Here is a 22,320-nt window from a genome sequence, read left to right as displayed (position 1 = left end):
CAGTAACAAGTAATAGTTAAGGCAGAGGGAGAGAACCCTGTCTTAGAATAATATCTATAAACCCTAACCCACATAAACACTCACAAATACAACATGTCTACACTCTCCATCTTGGCTGTTTGGTTGGTTTTGGGCTGGTTTTTGATCTGCCATCGGGCTGGTTTTGTCACAGAGACCTGGCAACCCTGGGTTAGTGTTAATGTTGAAGGTTTTGGGCACAATTTATTGAGCTGGGAAACATAAAATTTACCCTCTCAATGACAAATATAATGAGCATTTCAATGCCAATCTTCTTGCCTTGAGCCTCCCCTATCAAACTATTTTATGAGGGAGGTTGAAGGATGCTTCTCCCCTCTTGTGCGCTCAACACATTAATGGTATCGCAAGAGTCCAAGGTCAGCTTAAGATCCTTGAAAAAAAGAGGAAATAAGTATCCCACCTCTTTTGTACACAAAAAGACCAGACTTTAAATTCTGCCTGTCACTTACAACTTCATTTATTGTCTGTGAGGTTAGGGTTATAATAAAAATGTCTCTTTTCAATATTAACCAACCAACACCATGATGTTCCCCCTAACCTGAAACAAGTGCTGTGAGTGCCTAAATATAACCACAACACAAGTTTTATCATTCTGCAGTTGCCATGGGTGGAAATTAAATACTTTCTCTGGGAACATTTTGCTGCTACATTCAGTATCAACAATTTGTGACTTGCCAGATATGTTAATTAACAACGTTTTCTCATTATGTTAATAGAAAATATAATCCAGGGGTTGATAAAGTTTCTTTCAAAGCAGATTTGCAGTTTCAAATTAGAAGAAGATAAACATATTTTCTGAGAGACAGGGTTGCATTTAAGAATGTGACTGGTTTGTGTTTTTAGCTCGACCCACAGAGGAAGAGGAGTAAACTGTAAGGTTTGAATGAATGTGAAATGTTATGCTTGTGTCATGTCAGTCTTATGTACATCAACATTCAAATAAAGTGTCACCAAGCAATCAATGACATCTTTGTTTTCTTTTTTTATTTACAGCTGTATGTAGTCCAGATTGTCTCTGACGCCTCCTCTAATGCTGCTTTACGACATTAAACGTATAGTTTACATCACACAATAAATCAGGTGGTATCATCATTTATCTGCTCGGATTTTCTTTTTCATTTGGACTACGAGCTAAACAACGTTTTCCTGCAGCAGCTCATAAACAGAACATCTACATGTTCCAAATATAAATGGAATATTAATATGCATGCAAACACACCGAATGATGCAATCATCCTCTCTGTGAGTCTCTACCTCTCCTTGTTTTCCTCACTCGTCTGTTTGTCTTTAAACCCTCCCAGCCCCCATCACCCTGTCTGTCTGTCTGTCTGTCTGTCTGTCTGCCTCGTCTTGTTATGTAACTGTAGGAATTCAAGCTGGTAGCCAGGTTGGCACTGATCAGCATGTGTCCGTGTGTGTGTGTGTGTGTGTGTGTGTGTGTGTGTGTGTGTGTGTGTGTGTGTGTTTTCAGTAGTACTACACTAGTATTGCTGATGTCATAGCTGCTTTTCCACTGGGCTTTGCTGTATACGCTCCCCCTCTGTGTGCCGGCACCCCGCCGACTGTTTCTGTTAGATGGATGAGAGAAACACAGAAGACGGGAGGAAAATAAAATGGAAACAAAAAAGATTAAAGGGACTTTTCGTGTGTAAAACCTCCACAAATGCTAAAGAGTCCTTCAAATTTCATCGGAATCTGTTGAGATATGCTCCAGACCAGAGATGCGATATATAAACCTAGGTAAGTCTAGCTGTCCAGTCAGTTTTTTCCAGTTGCCACTCGTGGTGTTGCAGCAAATAAATTACCCTACAGCCCAGACAAGCATTTTCCCAATAACCTACGATTATAAAAGAGATGAAATTGTTTGACAGGACACCTCAAACTGCAAACACATTCAATTACAACTCTTTCTGTGCTGAATTTTTGATCCATGGAGTTTTTAAATTCAGTAAAACTTGTAAAATTTGTGGTCCGAGTGTGAACTCGTGGCCCATATTCAGTGGGCTGTATAACCAGGAAGTAGACCTGGAAACTTTCTCAGCTTATGCGCCAGGCAAGCAATTCTCATTGGACTGAATGGGCGCCATCTTTGCAGGCTGTTTCTAGTTCATTAAAATACATCTGCTCCAGACACAAACACAGAGAAGATCATTAACAAGCAACAAGAGTGGTCTCAAAACCTGGTGTATGACTGGACCATGTCTGGTCAATATGCAAAAATGTGGCCAAATTGATACCTTAATATTTGTTCCTATAGTGTACTGATGTTGCAGATCCAGATAAATGGTTCTACTATGTTTGAGTTGAAAAATGTTGAAGCACTCCTGAAATGCAGCCTGGGGCACTTTGCTGCATGTTGCCCCCTCTCTGTCTAGCCCCTTTCCTGTCTATTCTTTGTCTGCACTATATACAGTAGTAAAGGCAAAAAAAAGCAGTTGCAAGAGCAATACTTTCCACTCATATCTTAGATTTGATTTGAAAAGGAACTTATAACGAAGGAGAAGTCTTAAGACCTGGCATGTGATCAGTTTGGAAAGGGTGGCAGTCAATGAGTGGAATTGCTGTAAAAGCCACCCGAGTACGTAACTGAGGACTGTCAATGGGGAAACTCTAACACTCAACCGACCAACTTGTGTAACTTCATCAGTCAGTAAGTCATGGACAGACTTTTGCATTTGTCAGGCTGCCCCCCACTGTTTTTGACTGTGATCCAGTCAAAACCTAAACCTAACCAAACTGCAACTATTTCACAGTGTTAACCATGTGTTAGAAAGCCTTTCTGGCAGCATTTCATAAGGGTACCGTGTGCATCACTGTGAAATGCTGAGGGGTGTTACAAAGATGTCAGTATTTGACGACCTGGGATCAGGGCAGTTTGCAAATACATAAGGAAGTGGAAAGATTTAGTTTGTGTTTCAGTACAAACTAGAAAGACTGTGCGTACCTCTCCAAAAATCAAAACGCTTGCAAATAAAGCAGAAGAAAATCCTGGCTTCAGAATTATAGCAAAATGTCTTTTGTTCCTGGGGCCATGGCTTAACTGTGACCAAATTTCACTGAAATCAGTTCACTGTGGTGGAAATATCCTGCTGACTAACAGACAAACAAAGACCTGGAATGAACGCCCCAGTAGCTGAATGGTTTGGGCACATGACCGCGACATCCACCGCTGGATTCTGGCTGTGAACGATTGTTGCCCCCCTCCCCCTTGTTTCCTGCCTGACTCCACACTGTCAGCTCTCCAATAAAAGGCAAAATGACCAAAAAATAAAGCAGCTGTTGGAAAATAAACATTCATAAAATTAATGTTTATGATTTCAAGATGATTTCATGAATCTGAATGTGTTGGATCCAGCTGAAGGGGTCGTGTTTATGCTGATGAAGCGGAGCAGGATGAGTTACTCACTTGCCCTCGGAGCCGTAGCTGTTCATGCTGTCCTCTATAGACTCGTGGCTGGCCTGGCGGACGGTCCGACTGGGCATCTCTACAGCCAGACCCGTCTCTGTGCTCCTCTGGATGCCTCCCTTCAACTTCCTGCCCTCCGTATCCACTGCAGGGAAACAAACAGACGCACATGAATAAATAAATGCTGGAGCCACAGATTTTTATCCACTGAAGCAGATAAACTCTTTTGAAATAAAACTCAGCTGATTGAGTTGATGATAAACTTTGCATCCATCTGCATTATTTCTTGCTTGAAATCTTACACAAGGTACTGATACTCCCAGGTAGGGGTGAGTTACAAAGAGTAAAAAAGTTTTTTTTTTTTTTTTTAATGACTAAATATATGCTCTGCAACTGGCATTTTATAATGCATCCACATCCTTTAACCTTATTGTCAAATTTCTACAAAGCAACAAAATAAAAATCTGTTTTTTTTTAAATAAGTGAAAGTAATCCCCACATTTCTGTGCCTAAACTGTTTGCCTATAGCTGCTTATGCGTTTGTCCCGCTGTGACCTCATCGGTGTCAGGAAAAGGATGACCACAGTGATGAGAAATCACTTTAACAAGGCCAAGGACAAAATGCACTCGATTCCTCCTCAGAGCACAGACATACATCTTGTTGCAAAATAGACCACAAAATCGATGCATGGAGCTCTTTATGGGACCTATCTGTGGCTGCAAGGTGTCCTCTGTGTGTGTGTGTGTGTGTGTGTGTGTGTGTGTGTGTGTGTGTGTGTGTGTGTGTGTGTGTGTGTGTGTATGTGTGTGTGTGTGTTGATGGAGGTTGAGTTTATAATGAAGTGCTCTAGCAGGAGGTCTTTGACCTTGTTTTTAGGACAGGACAGGAAAGTTGTTTTCCTGTAATAGCGAGGACACACACAGGAAGACACACACACACACACACGAGTCTGAAACAGAACTGATTCACTGACTGAGTTTACAGCAGGTTTTCTAACTGAATATACACTAAAATTCATCAAATGAGTGGATTAAATGTAAAACTATAAAACAAAATTCATATTTTTTGCCCCCTCTCTCAGCTCATTCTCATTCCCAGGTTGTCAGACATTTTGTCTTGCCCCTCTGTGTCTCACACAGACACAGAAGACACCCTTTACCAGCTGTTGAGACACATTCAAGTAACTGCGGTATAAACCCATCTGTGTCAGGTGACACAGTATAAAGAGTGAAAAAGTCTGCATGTGGAGGATAAGAGATGGATGGACAGGTCAAACAACAAGCCCAGGAGGCCAAACGTTACCTAAAGTTTGATGCTGTGTACTGTTACATACTGACTTACTTCACTTATGTACATAATGTACATAATGTACTTATTTTTATCAAGGTATTGAGGTAATTTATTATTGTAACACAACACAGGGTTGTAAAACAAAATGAGATTTGTAGTTCCATCATGCTCCACACAAATACAACATATTTACAGGCGGTGTTGTGCTCGTTCATGCTTTAAAAGAGCTAGCCCAACATTCAGTTCACAGAGAAAGAAATCACTTTTAACTCATTTCAAATAATTAAAATCTCAGAATAGCAGCTTCATCTACTGCAAAAAAAAACTAGAGAAAGACTGAATGCAAACCACAGACAAAACAACAAACAAACTTAGTGTACAGCAGCAATGTCATTAACTTGAAACTTTTATTTGAGATGCGGTGGGTTAATATGACTTATTTTTTCAGTGTTTCAACTGTCCCAAACTGCTGTATCAGTTGCCCCCACCAAGGGGGTAGCAGTAACATTTTGACTTCTGGCATGACATTAAATATTACAGTCTCATCCTTATTGGTGAAAATATATCAGCTGTATTATTGCAAACCTATGTTTCTCATATCAAAAGATGACTAGTGCATTTCAAGTGGTCTGTGAGTTATGAAGGAAGTTAGCATCCCAAAATAATGACTTAACATCTTAAAATAATGGCTTTGCATGGAAGTCACTTTGAAAAAGAAACATCAGGTTTCGTGATCAAAGAAAAGTTTTTATATCACGTCGACACTTCTGTCCATATCCACACATCTGCTTTTTTAAAATCAGGTAACCATGTGAGTGCTGTTATCTCTCTCAGGTGTAAATTATGCTCACATCCACATTACTTAATTAAAACTGATTAATGCAGTTCACTGTTCCCCAAAAATATGAGCACATTGAATGAACGCTGCTCTTTTAGCACATTCATGCACAGCACTGTATACAGGTAATTAAGTTGATAGAATAGAATAAAAACAAAAGGAAATGATAATATTAATTTATGATAAATAATATAATATTAGATTTATGTTATAACAATAATAATTTTAGCCCAAAGCATGCTAAACCTAACCAATTACTTTTGTTACCTAAACATAACCAAATGTAACATGAGGTGTGGTTGGATCCATAGACATATATACGTAGACGTCACGTTGGCCTGAATCATTCGTCACCGTCGCCGCCATTTTCATTCCGTCAAGACTGACCTATGAGTGACTCTTTGTAAACAGGAGCACTGCCTTTCTTCTGGTCAAAAAGTAGTTTTTATTTCTCAGCCGATCGAAACAAGTGATGTTATAATCAAGGGTTTATGATCAAGTTAGAAAAAAAAAACACATGACCTAACGAAAATGGTGGCGGCGTCTACGTATATATGTCTGGGGTTGGACTGCTCTTATTAAGAAGACAAAACAGCAGGATGGAGACAGATATGTTCCTTAAGCAGCACTCGACTGTTCTCCACATTTCAGCAGCTTAGCAACACTTCCTGATTGCGCTTACTTCTTACGACTCACATGTGACTGAACTAACCAATCAGAAGCTACGATGGACTCGGACTGTGGCGAACGAGTGTGAACCACAGAAGCAGGTTCAGCAAATCATTTTAGCTGTTTTAAAGATGCTGCTGTAATTATTTAAACATAAAAATATGTGAATAATAACGGTTTAGACAACAACTTAATAATAGTTACCTAATCTATTTTGTAGCAAGTTACCTCAAATATATGAACTACCTTCATTTCTAAACCTTACAGAAACTAAAAGGTACCTTGTGCATCAGTATGAGACGCCGTGGAACGCGACAAATACGTCAGCATTTGACGACGACCTGGAGTGAAAACGGGTTGCTCCTCCACATCCAGAGGCATTTTAGTTCCTGTGTTACAGCCACTGATCAAATCCAGTCTATGTCGTACTCTCTCTTTCTCCACAGACAGTTTCAATCACCTTAATGGAAAGAAACGTGCTTTAGGAAGCCTGGCACACACACGCACACACACAGACACACATACACATGGTCACAGTGCCATGAAGTTAGTTCTGCAGTTATTAAAGAGCGACCTAGAATGGTGCTATTTCTATCGTTCATGTGGGACGGGACGCTGGCAGATTTGGGTTAGTGCTTCTGCTGCCTGACTGGTTTCGTATGATCAGTTAACTCAGACACAGCAGACACAGAATCACACATCAACACTGCAGCCCACGACGAAGGTCAAAATAACCATAACCTGACCAGTGAAGGACATAATTTTACATCATAAAGCTACAAATGTGTTGCTTTTCTGCAAGAAATCCTGTAAGATCTCCTCAGTGTGGTGCTCAGTGCTCTCCAGTGGTTTGTGATGTATTTGATGGGGTGTCTTTTTTTGGTGAACCTACCTTTCCTCAGCCTGTCTCTTCTACCTCTGCTTGTAGTTTCCTATATTTCCTCATTTCCTAGACTGGCTTTGGCTCCTGAGAACAGCTCTGGATTTGTTGCTTTCCATCAAAAGTGCAAGCACAGACACGCAGAAATAGTTGACAGTATGGAAGAGAGAAAATACAGTGAAGAGGAAGGACCTGCAGCAAAGGTCTCTGGGCAGAATTAAACCAGGGATGTTGCAATTTTATAAATACACCGTGAACCACTAGCATCCCATTTACACCTGGTATTAAAATGTGATCTGTATCCAGACCTGTTATCCAAATAAAATAAAAAACACATGTTAATGCAAGGCGTAGATGTGTCATGATCAGATCTGCCTGACCACATCAGGAGGGAGGTGTAAACACAACGTGCTGGCATCCGTACACAACATAACACTGGTTTAACTAACATGAAATAGAGGTTTGTGTTCCAATTTAGAGAGAGTGCAAGAAGGCAGAAAGAGACAAGGCTCTTATTACTGATTGTTTGTCTATTTCGTTCCATGGGAGCCCCAGAAGATGAGCTATTCAACAGAGCTGCATGAAAAATGAAAGCAATGCATGACACAAAGACAATGACACAATATTGTTCATACAAAGAAAGTGATAACTCAGTGTGTTGGATTCACCAAACTTACAAGAGGAGGACAAATAACTCTCTCTATCTTTTTGAGTCCATAGCAATCTTAAATGTCATATGTCATAGATAGCATTTTACAGAGTTCGTAATGCATTCAAAACTTTGTATTTTCTTAAGGATGTCTGTGGCTAATTTGCCAGCCACACATGCTTGGTCTGGAGGACAGAGATCTGATCTCAGTCATAACAACAATGCATTAATATACCAGATGTAAACACAGAGGTAAGATCAGATCCCATTTTAGTACCAGGTGTAAATGGAGTGTGGTGTGCAGGGCACAGAGACCCCGCCGGGATAAATCACTGATTGCAGCCTCATCCCTTATTGCCCTTAATCCTAATGTTGTTTTGCTGCATTCTGGTCTCAGCTATAACTACTGTGGGCTTATATAAATTGGTGTCTGAGCCTCTTCTCTGATGGTGCAAAATAGTGGCTCAAGAAAGAAGCCTTTTGATTCCGAGGGATTGTCACAAAAACCTGATGTTTAAAAATGATCTTTTCTATCACCGAAACATTTTCTCAAACTCAACTGCAGGAAGTGAACTGTTAGGAGACGAATTATCATCTTTCATAAAATAAGGTAGCTTGAGATCTCTCTGGTGGCCCGAATACAAAACAGCTCCATAGCTAAAGACACCAATGACTCCCATATATGACCCTGTACCAGTGATAGGGCTACTTTACTTGCTGAACCATGGTTAACATTGTGAAATGGTTGCAGTTTGGTTATGTTTTTGCACCAAAACTACTTGGTTAGGTTCAGGAAGAGATCCTGTTTTGAGTTAAAATAAGCGTAGTTATGTAATTTAAAGGTAGAATATTTGTCAGTTGCAGTTATAAATGCAACAAAAAGATGGTTGAATGTTGAGTCTCATTCCCAGGGCAACACGTACAGACATTTTGGGATAGTGAAGCCTCCAAACTACAGCAAAATAATGTCTAGAAAGGTACAGGCAGGGTTAGGCGGGTGATCATTGAGAAGGCTTATTTTTATATGAGTCTATGCATTGTTTTTGGAGGAGAATCCTGCATAATTTGCCTTTAACTTATGCACATACATTATGTCACCTTGCATTTGTGACATAGGTTAAAATAAGTCAACAGTGACTTGGTTTCATGCATGATATGAACAGCAGCCTCTGTGAAGGTCTGGGTTATCCATCCATTCAGACCTTGCTGCTCTTCACACTACATCACCTGACTTCTTCCTTCGCTCCCATCATGAAGACTACAGCCACAATGGTCATCGCCTACATCTGCTTGCACAGATGATAGCAAGATAGCACCGATAGCCCAGATGGATTGAACCAACAGAGACCTAAATTGACACAAGCCAGACTTGATGCGCAACATTTCCATGAACCATCATTGGGTCAAACCTAGCTCAGTTGATTAAAAAAAACAAAAAAACAGCAAAATATGCCAAATGTGGGCTCAACTCATCAAGTTATCTGGGATTATATGAACTTCATTATGTTACGTGTTTACATGTGTGTACACACCTGCACATACAATTTTCATTTCAAACATTTACCTACAGTAATGCTTTCATTCTGAGCGATTTAGCAAAGCAGAAGCCTAAAACTCCTGGGATTACAAGTGACAAAAATTGGGTCAGAATGCACTTTTAAAGCTGGTGAGCCCCGGTGAACAACCTGACCAGCCACATAAAAACGATTGTAGTTGTAAAACACACTTCCTAATCCTAATCTTGCCCTGCATCTGGATTTACAAGCATCCAAATCTGCTTTACTCTCAGTCCAGCAGTGCAATGTGCACCATTGTGGTAAGAACGGTCACAAGTCATGTCCGTCTTTGTCAGTATGTAATCAAACATTTAAAGGGCTGTGTGAAGCCACAGAAACATTACACTTTTCTGCAAAACCCTTTCAATATTAAAAAACCTTCAAAAGCCACTGAAACATGGATTTTTCTTGTTTGTCACTTGGACCCAAATGACACTGGGACTCTTCAGGCCGCCCCCAGCAACAAAAAGCTCATTAGGGAAGATACCACCGGAAGATAAATGACTGCATCTAACAGAATGACATGCTTCACAGTGTGCAGACAGTAAAAGTCTGTGCAATTACCACACTAAGGATCAGACATGTCAGGTTTGTTTGACTGCTAAAAACAGAAGATGGACTCTGGACAAACACTGACGCATATCACTAACTGCTGCAGTGCAATCCAGACGGTGTGACAGTTTAGTAATTATATTTAACTTTATTTGTATAGTTCCTTTCATTCAGAAATTGCAACTAACAACAAGAACATCATGGATTCAAATCCCAGTTTGACTGCACAGGTTCCCTCAGGGTTCTCCAGTTTCCCCCACCATCAGTCACATGTGTGTTATGTCAAGAGGTCAGTCAAGGTGGTGGCTAACAAACAGCGCAGCAGTGGCTCCTGATATCAGGATGAGTTACATGCAGACTAAATCTCACTGTATATTTGTATACTATACTGTAGATGTTGCAATAAAGTTGACATTTGCATTAAAGCCCACAGTTTTTTAAAGAACAAAGTAAAAAGTAAAACAAAATAAAAGACTACTAAAAACTTTTCAGTAAGATTCAAGAAAATTGAAAAAGAAAAAGTTGCATTTCAGAATCTCAACATGTTTTAAAATGTTTCACTAGTCCATATTTCTGCAACTACAACCACTAAAATCTTGTGTTTGCTGTGAAGGAAAAGTTGTGTATTCATATAGGAATGTGTTATTATATGCAGTAGTGAGTACTTTCTGATGACAATCGCACAAGGCAATGCTCTGCATGTTATAGGCACAAAAGTTACCCCTGTGCAGGTTTGGAATGGCAATTGTGTCAATGCCTTTTCCACCAACATGGAACCGACTCCATTCCTGTTAACTTTGAACTGTTCAGAGCATTTCCACCAAAAATATACTGGTTTGGAACCCGAAAAGTTGGTTCCCAGTAAAATATGAAAAATACCATCTTTGACAAATGAAGCTCAGCATAAGTTCAATCAGGAAGACCTTCTATTACACTGCCTTCATTCATAACTTTCCTTTACTCCGTCTCTCTCCTCCTATTCCCTCTAATCAGCTGTTTGTGGGCGTTCACCTTCGTCTTTACTATCCAATCAGATTTTGCCACGGTTGCGATAGGCAGTCAAACTTTAAATAGTCTCTGTCTTTGCTCCATCAGTTGTCATTCAGTCAGTCGTGCGACCCTCCTCCACCCTTCTCTCCTCCAGTCATTGGACCCAGGTAGTCACAAGATGTTCACCTCGATCCTCCCTGACGCCCTCTCCTCCAGTCTTCAGGTCCAGGCAGCAGGAGTCCAGAGCCACTTCACCTCACCAGTCTCTGCTTTGCACCTCATCATCACCACCACCACCAGTGTCTAGACCCCGGGGGGTTCTCTTCACTACAGCTTCATCACCCCCATTTATATATACATATTGTTTCACCTCAATGGGGTCTAACTGCCAAAGACTGTTCGTGTTTCATATATCATGCATGTGCCAATAAACCATTTCTCTTTTACTCTTAGTCTCTCCTTGATTGAACAATGGGTCTGCACAAAACTGACTGAAATGTGAGCTGGTTTCCTATTTGGCATAAAGGTTCTTAGAATCTTGAATGGAACCAGTCCAAGAACCAGAGCAGATTTGGTGGAAAGGGGCCTTGTGGGCCATAAGGCCGCCACCAGCAATGTGGGGGGAAAATTTGTGGAAAAAATCTGACCTGCCGACTGCTGCCCACTTAATTTTGGAACAGCCCATTTGGTTGTGGGTTACATGATGCCAAAATTGTCAATAGGTGACCCTTTGTTTTGAGGGACGTGCAGGAAGTGGTACAGACCATCATCACCTTACCTGACCTCTTCAAGTGGATCCATCCATGTCAGAGGTCAAGCAGGAAACAATCAAATGAAATCCAGAACAAATAAGAGCGTATTCCAATTCAAAACACAAACGGTATGGATAAAGGACTGAAGAAACTGAAAAGGTGGAACTGAAAATGTCAGATAGAAAAAGAAAGTTAACACATTCATTATTTAAAGACGTCTGTGCCATGCAAAATCCTGCTAGCTGCAGCAAAAAACATTAACAGACTGCCAGCCCCAACTGAAGAGAACGAGGGAAGAATCTGGACAGATGAGCAGCAGGCTGATTCCAGTGGCGAGCAAGAAGATCAGGCTGCTGCTGAGGACAAACAAAGTGATTATGTCCCAGCAGGTGATCTGCTAGTGCTAATGTATGTTATGACAGTGTTGATATACAGTATATAACTCAGCCTATATCTTATAAATAGTCTGATAATCCATTATATAACTCATGCTTTAAATGTGTATGTTGGGGAAAAATGGAGCAGATCAGATGAAAATTACAAAGGTAATTTTGTTCCCAGTTTGACCCTGCCGCTATGTGACTCCACTGCTGTCAGTGATGACACAGAATGATGACTGATTGGCCAAAATCTTGATTTACTGCTCACTGCTGAGTAAACTACAGGGTGTTTACTGTACAGGGAGTAATGAGGGAGTGAACGAGGAAGTGATTTTGGACACAGCTTGTGTCATCATCAGTGACACAGACACGGTTGCCATGGACATGGATGTCGTTACTACGGAGACCTCGTTGGAATCCAAAACCTACGGTGAAAATACTCTAAGAGCCTTTTAACACAGAGAGGCCTGTTATTTTCTACATTAGCTTGTGCGTGTGTGTGTGTAACTTGCTGTCACCTCTTGTCAGCGGTGGTGTATTAAGGCGGAGTTGAGTTACATAACTAATACAGCAGGTGGATAATGGCTGGAGACACATCAGCCACTCTGCTCCTCGGTGACCCTTTCATGGCGCTGATGGGATATTATCTCAGTTCAATTCGATCCGAGTCAACATGCTTTATCTGCAGCAGAGTGAAAGGCAATCATCCCAGGCAATCAAGATAAAAGATTCAAATTTAGAAGATTGACGTCTTTTCTTATTTACAACATTTCTACACTGATTGTCTCCAGCACTTCTTACCACATAACATTACATTTCTCTTCTTCTCTGTCCGGCTGCAGATTTCTATTTCTGTGCTTTAAGCTGTACTCAGCATTATTACTCGCTCTGCCAGTCTGCAAGTTCCAAAAATGTCTGAAAACTTAACTGCACACATACCATTTTAGGACACAGATAAGAACGACTGCTAGCCGAAAGGGTCAACCGCACCAAAAAAGATAACCGTAACAGTAACTACAGCAATAACTATGTGAGCATCCACACTGATTAATGTTAAAGTTCTGTAAACAGTGGCATCAAGCTGTGTTAGCTGCATGGTAAAATGGATATTGATGACTTGTTATGAGAAACAAAAAGAAGGATGTGGGTTCAGGAAATTCTTCAAAGACGAGAATCCAGCTCTGCTGCGAGAGCTGTCATCTTTTGGCGAAAAATTTAATCAAATTTTTGTATGAGTCAGCATTAATTTGATGGTAACCTGCCAATCAACAAAGAGGACATCACTCCACATCAATGCCAAAGACTGATTGGCAGTTCTTCTCAGGTAAAATGACATATTTTTTATGTAATTTGAAGCATAATATTACAGGTTATATAAGCTTTTAATAAGTTGTAGGCTACATTTTGATTGATTTGATTGCCTTTCGGTGGTTCTATCCTCAGTCATCCTTCTGAAGTGATTCCAGTGGTACTGTTTGCCAGTGTTGTGAAATGTTTCACACCAGACTGGAAATTTCAAAGGAGAACATACTGGCTGTGCGTAGTCAGAAAAGACGGCATGTTTCCTTGACATGTCATGGTCATTTTATGATTTCAGAGAATAAATATATCCTGTATTTCTCCTTTAGCTTTTGCATCAGTTGATGTTATCCCTCAGTCAGAGGTGGTGCAAACAGAAAGATTTTAATGGTTTTCACTGGAGGAACTGTTTTCAAACTTTAATGAATAATTCAGTCTAAGAGACAACACAATCATCCCCGTCTCAGGCCGAGTATATTAACATTTTCTCTTTCCCGATGCCTGACCTGTATGATCTCTAGTCATCAAACTGGTTACGCACCTGTTTGCACTGGATTCAGGTTGCAGTTGACTTGCTCTGCTTTCTCACTCCATACACCCTTTTTTTTTTCTGTATTGATGTTTCTCTTGTTGTGTCTCTGCTGTTTCTGACTGATCTATCTTCTGCCTTTTTCTCACATCAGAATATTCTGTCTCAGTTTTTCTCTCCCTTAAGATTAATTTTTGCTTACAGGTAAGATTCAAACAAAATAGTCAAAACTCAAACTACAAAAGAGAGTGCAAAATGGCAGTTTGTTACTGCTCTGAAATTGTATTCATGCAATACAAGGACAGCTTTAGAGAACAATGTTATTGATTATTTATGTTTTATAAAGCTGGTAATGCTTCACTTCCATCTTATCTGAAGATAGGAATAAAATAGGCCTATATTATACTGTATGATCAGACAGGAAATGCAATTAAATAAAATGATTTTAATCTATAACTCAATAATTACAACTATGCTATACAACCGTGCACCAATATATATACTGTAGAGAGAAAAATAGTGATAGTGCGTTTCTACTGAGCATTTTTAGAGACATTTATTAAATTTTATACAGCTAAAGCCACCATGTGGAAAATGTAGTTTTGTCAGTCTTTCAAATCAAAGGTTTTGCTTGCAGAAAAATGAGAAAGTCCCTTTAAAAACCGGTGCGGTCTATGTGTTGCATTCATAGTGAGCAGTCCACACCAGCTACAGGTAATGACCCTGAAACACAAATGTTTACGGGTGGAAGGAGACAGATGTTTGGACAGCCAGCATCTGCTTGGAAAGCCAAGCCGCACCACTTTTTTTTCCCCTCTGTGACCAGCTGTTGTTGTTTATTTGTTTCCAGATGTTCTGGATCTTAAGGCTGGTCCAGTCACATGAAATCTGGTAGCTCAGTGTGTCAGAGGAATTGCAGAGCGCTTCTGTCCACTCACACCCACAAGTCTGCTCCACAACAGTCCATCCTGTGAGTGTCCTGTGAAGGTCATACGTCTGCAAGGACTTGTATCTTTATAATGTCTCACTTCTGTTGTTTTTAATATGAGCATGGGCGTCTCTTCCCATCTGTTCTCTGTGTACCGAGTCTCTGAAAACAGAATAAAAGTAAAAAAAAAAAAAATCCCCACCAAACTCCAAAATAGGCGACTGTGTTTGTGGTGAATGTGGTTCACAGCATGTGATGGAGAGCGCCCACTGTGATGTAGCACAAAAAGTGCCTGATGTGACTCACAAAAGTTGTGATGTAGCAATCAGAGAGCCAGGACTCATTAGTTTGTCTCCCAGCAGAGAGATATTAATGAAAGCAGAACAGACACAAAAATAGCTGCTCCCCATTCAGCCAACTTCTCTGGCCAACACACAGACAGACAGACAGACAGACTGACAGACACTGGTAGAAGGTAGGTCATACCTGTGTCCCAGATGACCCAAAACACAGACATGTAGGACTTCTACAGAAACCGAAGACATGCTATGAAGAAGCTATTTTCTTGCAGCTTTGACACTGCTGTCCCCTTGACAATTTGCAATATTCAAATAAGCTAAATGTCTAAAATAAAATGACACTAAATAAACCCACGTTGATCCTTTCAGCACTAGATAAAGTTTCTAAATAGGTTACAGGTTGTGACACAGTAAAGTCTTTTAGTCTACTTCTGTCTCTCCTCTCCAGCCACATTTTCACATCTCCCAGGTCGTGTACTTTCCTCTGCTCCACATGCGGACCCGCCTTTCTTCACCTTTCCAGCAGATGCCCTCCGACTTTCCCTCTCCTTTCCCCAGCACCTGTTCCCTCCTCTCATCAGTCCTGCAGCTACATGCCCGACTACGCCCATCCCTCACCATATATACCCCTCTCCTTTGTTTCCTGCCAGAATGTGAATTGTGCCTTTGCTTTCTAGCTTTTGTATTCTGTTACCTACCTTTTTTGCACTTTATTTCTTTTCTTTTTGTCTGTATTTTTTGCCTGTGTTGAACTGCTTCCCTGGTTTTGTCCCCTGTCTGCCTCACTATTCCAGTAGCCCTCTATTATTGCTTTGTTATGCCTTCTCTACTCAGTGGTTTTGATCATGAAGTCATTGAACTGCATGCATTTGTTGCATTTTTGGTCTGCCTCAGGGTCCTGTCAGCTGAAGTAGTGAACCTGAACAAACTCTTAGCTACAGTAAATAGCCAACAGCAACTGTTTAGCAAAATTATCAATACAACATGCAAATGTTGACCTGTGTTTTACCTGCTAATGTCAGTTTCTCTTTGGTAATTAGCTGGTGTGTGAGTTTAATGTGGTTTTAATAACTAAATAAGCTTCAGAAGCTAATTATACTAACAAAAAAGCAAGCCTTGACAGGAAATTTTAAATATACAGACTTCAGTCTCTTATCCAAGCTATCCTTTACCCCTTTTCCATAAACATGTGCTGGCTTGGTTTGACTCAGCCCAGCACGTCAGGGATTAGCACCTCCGTTACAACAGGACCACTCACTTAAAGGTGTGTTTTTAACTGCAGATGAGACACTTAGCTCGTGTCAAGCAGCCGCAAAATGGCAAATAAACCCTGAACTTCCTATAAATTCTTAACAATACAAGTCATGTGCTACTGTAATTCCCAAGCTTTTATTATGAAGCAGCAAAACCAGGAAATTTTCGGTTTTCATTAGCGGTAACTTGACAAGACAATAAAATATAGCAGATACCTGAATGTAAAAACAGCAACACACAAAAAGATACTGAATTGCAAACCACAGAAATTAGCTTCTAGATAACTGAGAGCTGAACACTCAGTCACAGACACTTTTGAAAATGTCTTTCTCTCTTCTCTGTGCAGACATGAGTTGAGTATCACAACACTCCCCCAGGTTTTACACAGGTTTTGAGAAGCACATTTGAAACACAGCCGATGAATGCTTGTTTGAGGGGGAGAAAGGGGGGTCGTCACAAGTCGGCTGCAGTCGGCGAAACATCAGCACAGCTCGCTTGGCTTTGGCCACCCTCCAGAGTAGGTCCATCTCAGGCACGACTCGGCACAGCTCGGTGCAATAAAAGTGGTAATGGAAATGCAAATCAGTGCAACACTGTTTGAGTCCCAGCAAAAGTGATAACAGAAAAGCTCCACAGTGATTATTATTATTACCTCCACCAAAGATGTTTTTGGTTTATTTGTTATGGCCACAGGTTAGGAGGAAAAACTACAGGCCCAATTTTCATGAAACTTGGTGGAAGTTTGTAGCGTGGTCCAAGGAGGAACCCATTAAATTTGGTGCTGACACAATTATTTTCCTTACTTTCATTAACACTGCAAGACAGGTCAGTTGTATCCCTGGTGTGAACTGAATACAGCGTGTGAATGTTGTGCTGCAAAAAACATACAACAAAACATAACAGCCACCTCAAAAATTTCAAAAATTTTAGTAACAAATGCAGCAGGTATGTAAGAAACAAGCAATGCCTAAATTATCCTTACTGTTTTTTACAATTTGACATATATTTGCGCATAATACTGTAGATAACTGGAGTGCCCCTCTAGTTACAATTTGAATGTACTGAATTATATCATTTTCTTGCTTGTTCTGCTCTTTTAAAATCTACATTTGCAATGCGCCATTGTGAAACGTGTTTCACTTAACACCTTTCTCTATCTTTGGACATTGATTTGATTAATCTTATTGTTTTTTTTGTGTTTGTTGTTAGTGAAGCCTGTCTTCTCTGATCAGATTTTAGTAATGAACTCAGCTGTACAACAGACACTAGAAAAAAAATGCAATAAACCTTTAACTACCCTGACCATAGACAGATCCTGATTTATGTGGTGTCTGGACTACTTGAGCAATCAATGACATTAGCATCAATCAACTCCCACCTTAGTCACATTAACTACAGCGGCAGAGATAGAGTCTAATAACATCCTCTCTCTGAGACAGACCTGCTGAGAGGAAGAGGAGGTAGAAGATAAAGAGGTGCGAGATGAAGTTGAATCTCAGATGTGTTGAGAAAAATGTGCAGACTGAGACGCTGGATGACAAAAACGTCCAAAACGTCCTCATACCTGCACAACAGAAGGTCAATTGCCAATGACTGCCGAAATGACAAAGCCCATATGACCTTTAGAGAGTGCCAGCCAAACCAAGAGCATAGAATTTGGAAGGGAGGGTGAAGACATGTCCTTACCAATGTCCAGCAACTACTTACTGTCCTTAGCATTAATTTTGATTAAAAATTAAAACATAATCGCTGTTGTCCCTGGGTGTCCAGTCAGTGAGAATCAGTACTGTGACATGCGACAAGCATGCGTGTTAATTATAGACGAAAAGCAAACTTTTAACCAGCTAAAAAAAAATTTCTGTCATCCCAACAGTCACTTATCAGCGACCTTCACTGTACGGGACATGGTCTATGTTGTGAAACAACAGTAGTTTGGTTGGGTGAAGGCAACAAAATTGCTCGGTTAGGTTGAGAAAAAGATCATAGCCTGGGTTCAAATTAGTACGTTAATTAGGTTACATTTTTGTACATTAACTTATGCATTTCAGTTAAAATAAGTCAATATTGACTTTTGGTCTCATGCAGGACACAAACAGCAGTCTCCTGGGTGAAAGTCATGTTGTGTTTGTCCTCTCCTTCCACGCCGACCTCCTTCCTAGACGGACTTTGTCGCTCTTTATACTACGTCATCTAACTGACTAATTTTCCCCTGACATAATTACTATAGACACTAGATGTTGCCACCTAATGATAATTGTAAATATGGGTCATAATAAGCTGCTTGCCCAGACAACCCGGTTGTTTTTCATGTCAGCAACGTTCTTTACTTCTAAGGAGAATTAAAAAGTTCCATGCAGGATCATATCCAAGCCTCCTAACAGCACTGCAAATAAATCCACTTCTTGATTCACCTCTACCTCAGTCCTAACCCTGTCAGTGTTAGTGCCACACTCTATACATCTATATGATAAACTGTAGAATCGTGCAGGCTCCTAAGACTCACCTCAAGACACCTTGAAATCCTTTGTAAAGTTTCAAAACTCTCAACTTCACACACATCTGAGGCCCAACTTCCCTCCCAGGCCATGCTGGGAGCTTGTGACGTATCCCTGCGCCCACCCACCCTCCTGTACCTCCACACTGAGTTTGTCACAAAAGCTAATGAAGAGAGTCGGGGTACATCTCCTCCTTTGGGTGACGTAGGGAAAAAAAGATAAAACATCATGATACATTTGAGCTTGGCCTAATTTCTCACAGACAGTCTTTGGGAGGAGAAGCAGACGCCTAAAAAGTCTTCTCGGGGTGAGATAAAGAATACTTTGTAGAAACTGCTCTTACTAAATTTAACTGTACACATTACAGCCACCATGAAAGACCTCCTGCTTGCATTTTCCCTGCTTCTATCTATTAGTTATGCAGACAAGTTTTAAACATCATCTGTCATTTCTCTAACTATAGCCATCCGAACATTCCTTGTATTATCACTGGCCAAAACTTTTTATCTAACCGATCACACTTTAATGACAGTCTTATGCACACCTCTTCAACTAAACTGTCATGACCATGTCATGATACCTGGCTTGAACATGAGGGAGTCTTTATGAATGTTTATTACTGCTGACATTGTGTCATTTGGTCAATTATGTCTTAAGTCGTCTTTAATGCAAAGTTGATATTGCTCGGGAATTTGGCATTAATCAAGCTAAGAATGTCTTTCTTATGACAATGTGACATTAACCAAAACAACATCACCTGTCAATGTCTTTGTCAAGTTAAACAGTGCATTTTGGACATCTTGGTACTGTACTGTTGTCAAACTGCCTTCATAACATTTCAATGACATCTTTATGACAAGTCCAAATAGTACTACTTTATTTGTTCAGTCCAGGAAACGAATCATGACACTGTGACAAAAGCATTTGACAGTGTTATACAATTTAATGATATACTTATGACAATTACTAAATGTACCATTTTACTCGAGGTCAAGGAAAACATTCGCAACACACACTTGTCAGAAAAATGACATTGACAGGTTATGCTGTGACATTTTTGTCTTAGTTGTCATAACAAAGACATTACTGGCTTGATAAATGCCAAGTTGTTACAACAATGACATCTCAAACAATGTCAGCTTTGCTTTACAAATGCCTTAAATGACAGAATGACACTTATAGTCGTAAAATTTCAGGCTCATTCATATTCATGACAGGTAACATCACATGGTTATGACAGTGTAACCCCTGCAAATGAAGTGTTACCATCATCCTATACCTGGGTCACAATGAAGCAACACTTTGCTGGGAAAGGGCAGTGCTGCACATTCAAACCTCCATGGATGAATAAATGGTTAAATAAAATAAAATGGATGTACTGCAATATCCAGTGAGTGAAACTGCTCTGTCACCATCAGACCATTCATTACAGAAAGAGAGAATATCTGGCATAAGGTGCTTGTCAGAGCAAGATAGAGGAGAAGGAGGACCCTGGGAGGCCCTGAAAGAGTTGCATTCATTTGAAAAATGACTTTCCTGTAGAGGTGCTACAGCCGATGACGAGTGATGACTAAGGCCGGAGATGAATAAAGAAGCTGCTTTTTGAAACCTCTTGGCACCACAAACGACAGGCAAAGCAGAACGTCGCAGGCCGGAAGACAGAGTCAGAGCTAATTACTTTATTGGTAGATAAGCATTTTTTAACCTTTCTCCAAATGAAGGGTTTTGCTGAGCACACCATGCTATTTTTGAACACCTGCTGGGAGCTACCGGACCAATTACAGTTGGCAAAGGGAAGCCAGGCTTTAAATGCCTTGCTCAAGGACACATCAAGTTAAGATTTTTCAAGCTGGTTTATGCTTAATGTTTGAAATGAATAAAGATGGCAAATTGGCAGCCTGTCAAACAACAGTGACAGCAAGAACCGAGGGCGTCATTTATAAATACGTTCTTAAATTTAGACCTGACCTCAGTCTTTCTGATGGCAGGCTTACGTTTGATTCATAAAAGATATTGTGCATTAAAAAACCTTGGTTACACAGGTTTTAAGAAGCATATTTTTTAACTCAGCAGCCTGTAATATAACACATCATATAATGCAGCAGAAACACAGGTTTAGTCATAAATAGCAATCACTTACATCACCTCTAGACTTTGCATAGAACTAAAATAATTTCCACGTCAAAGTAAGGTTTTACAAATAGCTACTTCTGGTTTCAGTAAGTGGTTTTCTGCATAAGTCATTTTAATTTTCCACTGTAATAACCATGAAAGAAAACAACTTTTTCTTTTTAATCTAAATAAATATCTCCTCCTGATTATTTTGAACTGGCAAAATTACGATTGACTGAGAATCTGACTGAGTGGTAGACACTGAGAACAAACTTAACTTAAACAGGTCATATAAAAGCATCAGTAATGAACTGATACTGTTTCATAAGCACTTAAAAGTATGCAGCAGCTTCAAGATAAAAAAAAAAAACATTAGTCTGTCTTATAAATGAAGCCCATAGTCTTACAACCTTTCCTCTGTTTGACATCAAACAGCCACAATTGGTTCAGAAAAAGCCTCATGCAACAAGATAATTCAGGTTTTAGTACCAACAGTCTCTGTAACTGTTTTAGTGTCTGCATGATGGTTCAGACAATTCTATTAGTATTGGCCGACAGTAAGCTGTTACCGTATCTTCCAGTATATTGTTATGGCATTACTTTTTACACAGTACCTTCCAGAGATGGTAGTGGCTTATAAGCATTCAGTACAGTCCTAGTGTACATTTGTTTTGATCTGAGATGACGGTGCTCTAGTGTGAGATTTAGTGGCAGCCTATGTTATATACAGCAGTGGCTCCTGACTTTTTTTCCTTGGAGCCCCCAATTTGTATTTACGACGACGATCAACTTTTTCAGTAGTTATGTACACAAACTTTTGCATAATCGTGATTTTAGTTAGCATGTAAATCTAATAATTTTGACAACCTCAGAGCAGACAAAGCCTTGGGGGCCCCCTGTTATTTTTGGCACATCCAGATCCCATGTTGGGAACCAATGGCGTATACCACCTTTAACACGATACGAATCAGTACAGGTTGGTAGGAAGTGGTATTTGACAGTGGAACATGATAATCACACCAAAAACCGAGAGTGACCTGCAACTCAGGATTGACTTGTACCACTAATACAAGTCCGGCCACTTCAGCTACATTTCAATCTCTGCATCACTTCCAACTCACTTATACTCTGATGTTCAATTGTGAGATTAGAGGAGTAAAACTAAGTGCATATGAACTGTAGCAACAACAACTTGTGTTTGTGTCTGTGTGTGTGTGTGTGTGTGTGTGTGTGTGTGTGTGTGTGTGTGTGTTTGTGCATGAATGGATCGCCATCACTTGATCACTTTTTCCTCCTCGCTGCCACGGAAAATTTCCCAGGTAAATTGGAGTGGATGTCTTCCATCCTCTCCACTCAGGGTAAATGGAGTTTCACGGTGACCCGTGGGAGAGTTATTGATCAG

General features: G+C 40.2%; 1 protein-coding gene across 1 annotated transcript in view; it reads right to left on the bottom strand.

The window, feature by feature from the left end:
• Window positions 1–22,320, bottom strand: part of rims4 (regulating synaptic membrane exocytosis 4) — a 71,667-nt gene that overhangs the window by 24,305 nt on the left and 25,042 nt on the right. Inside the window, exon 2 of the mRNA XM_084745908.1 lies at window positions 3,446–3,590. Within this exon, the coding sequence (XP_084602034.1) occupies window positions 3,446–3,590 (145 nt within the window). The remainder of the gene's footprint in view (window positions 1–3,445; window positions 3,591–22,320) is intronic.

The sequence above is a fragment of the Lutjanus erythropterus genome, chromosome 2 (genome assembly GCF_056507025.1).
Source record: "Lutjanus erythropterus isolate fLutEry1 chromosome 2, fLutEry1.hap2, whole genome shotgun sequence".
Taxonomy (NCBI): Eukaryota; Metazoa; Chordata; class Actinopteri; order Lutjaniformes; family Lutjanidae; genus Lutjanus; species Lutjanus erythropterus.
The sequence above is the reverse complement of the archived record's forward strand: the minus strand, read 5'-3'. Positions and strand labels throughout refer to the sequence as shown.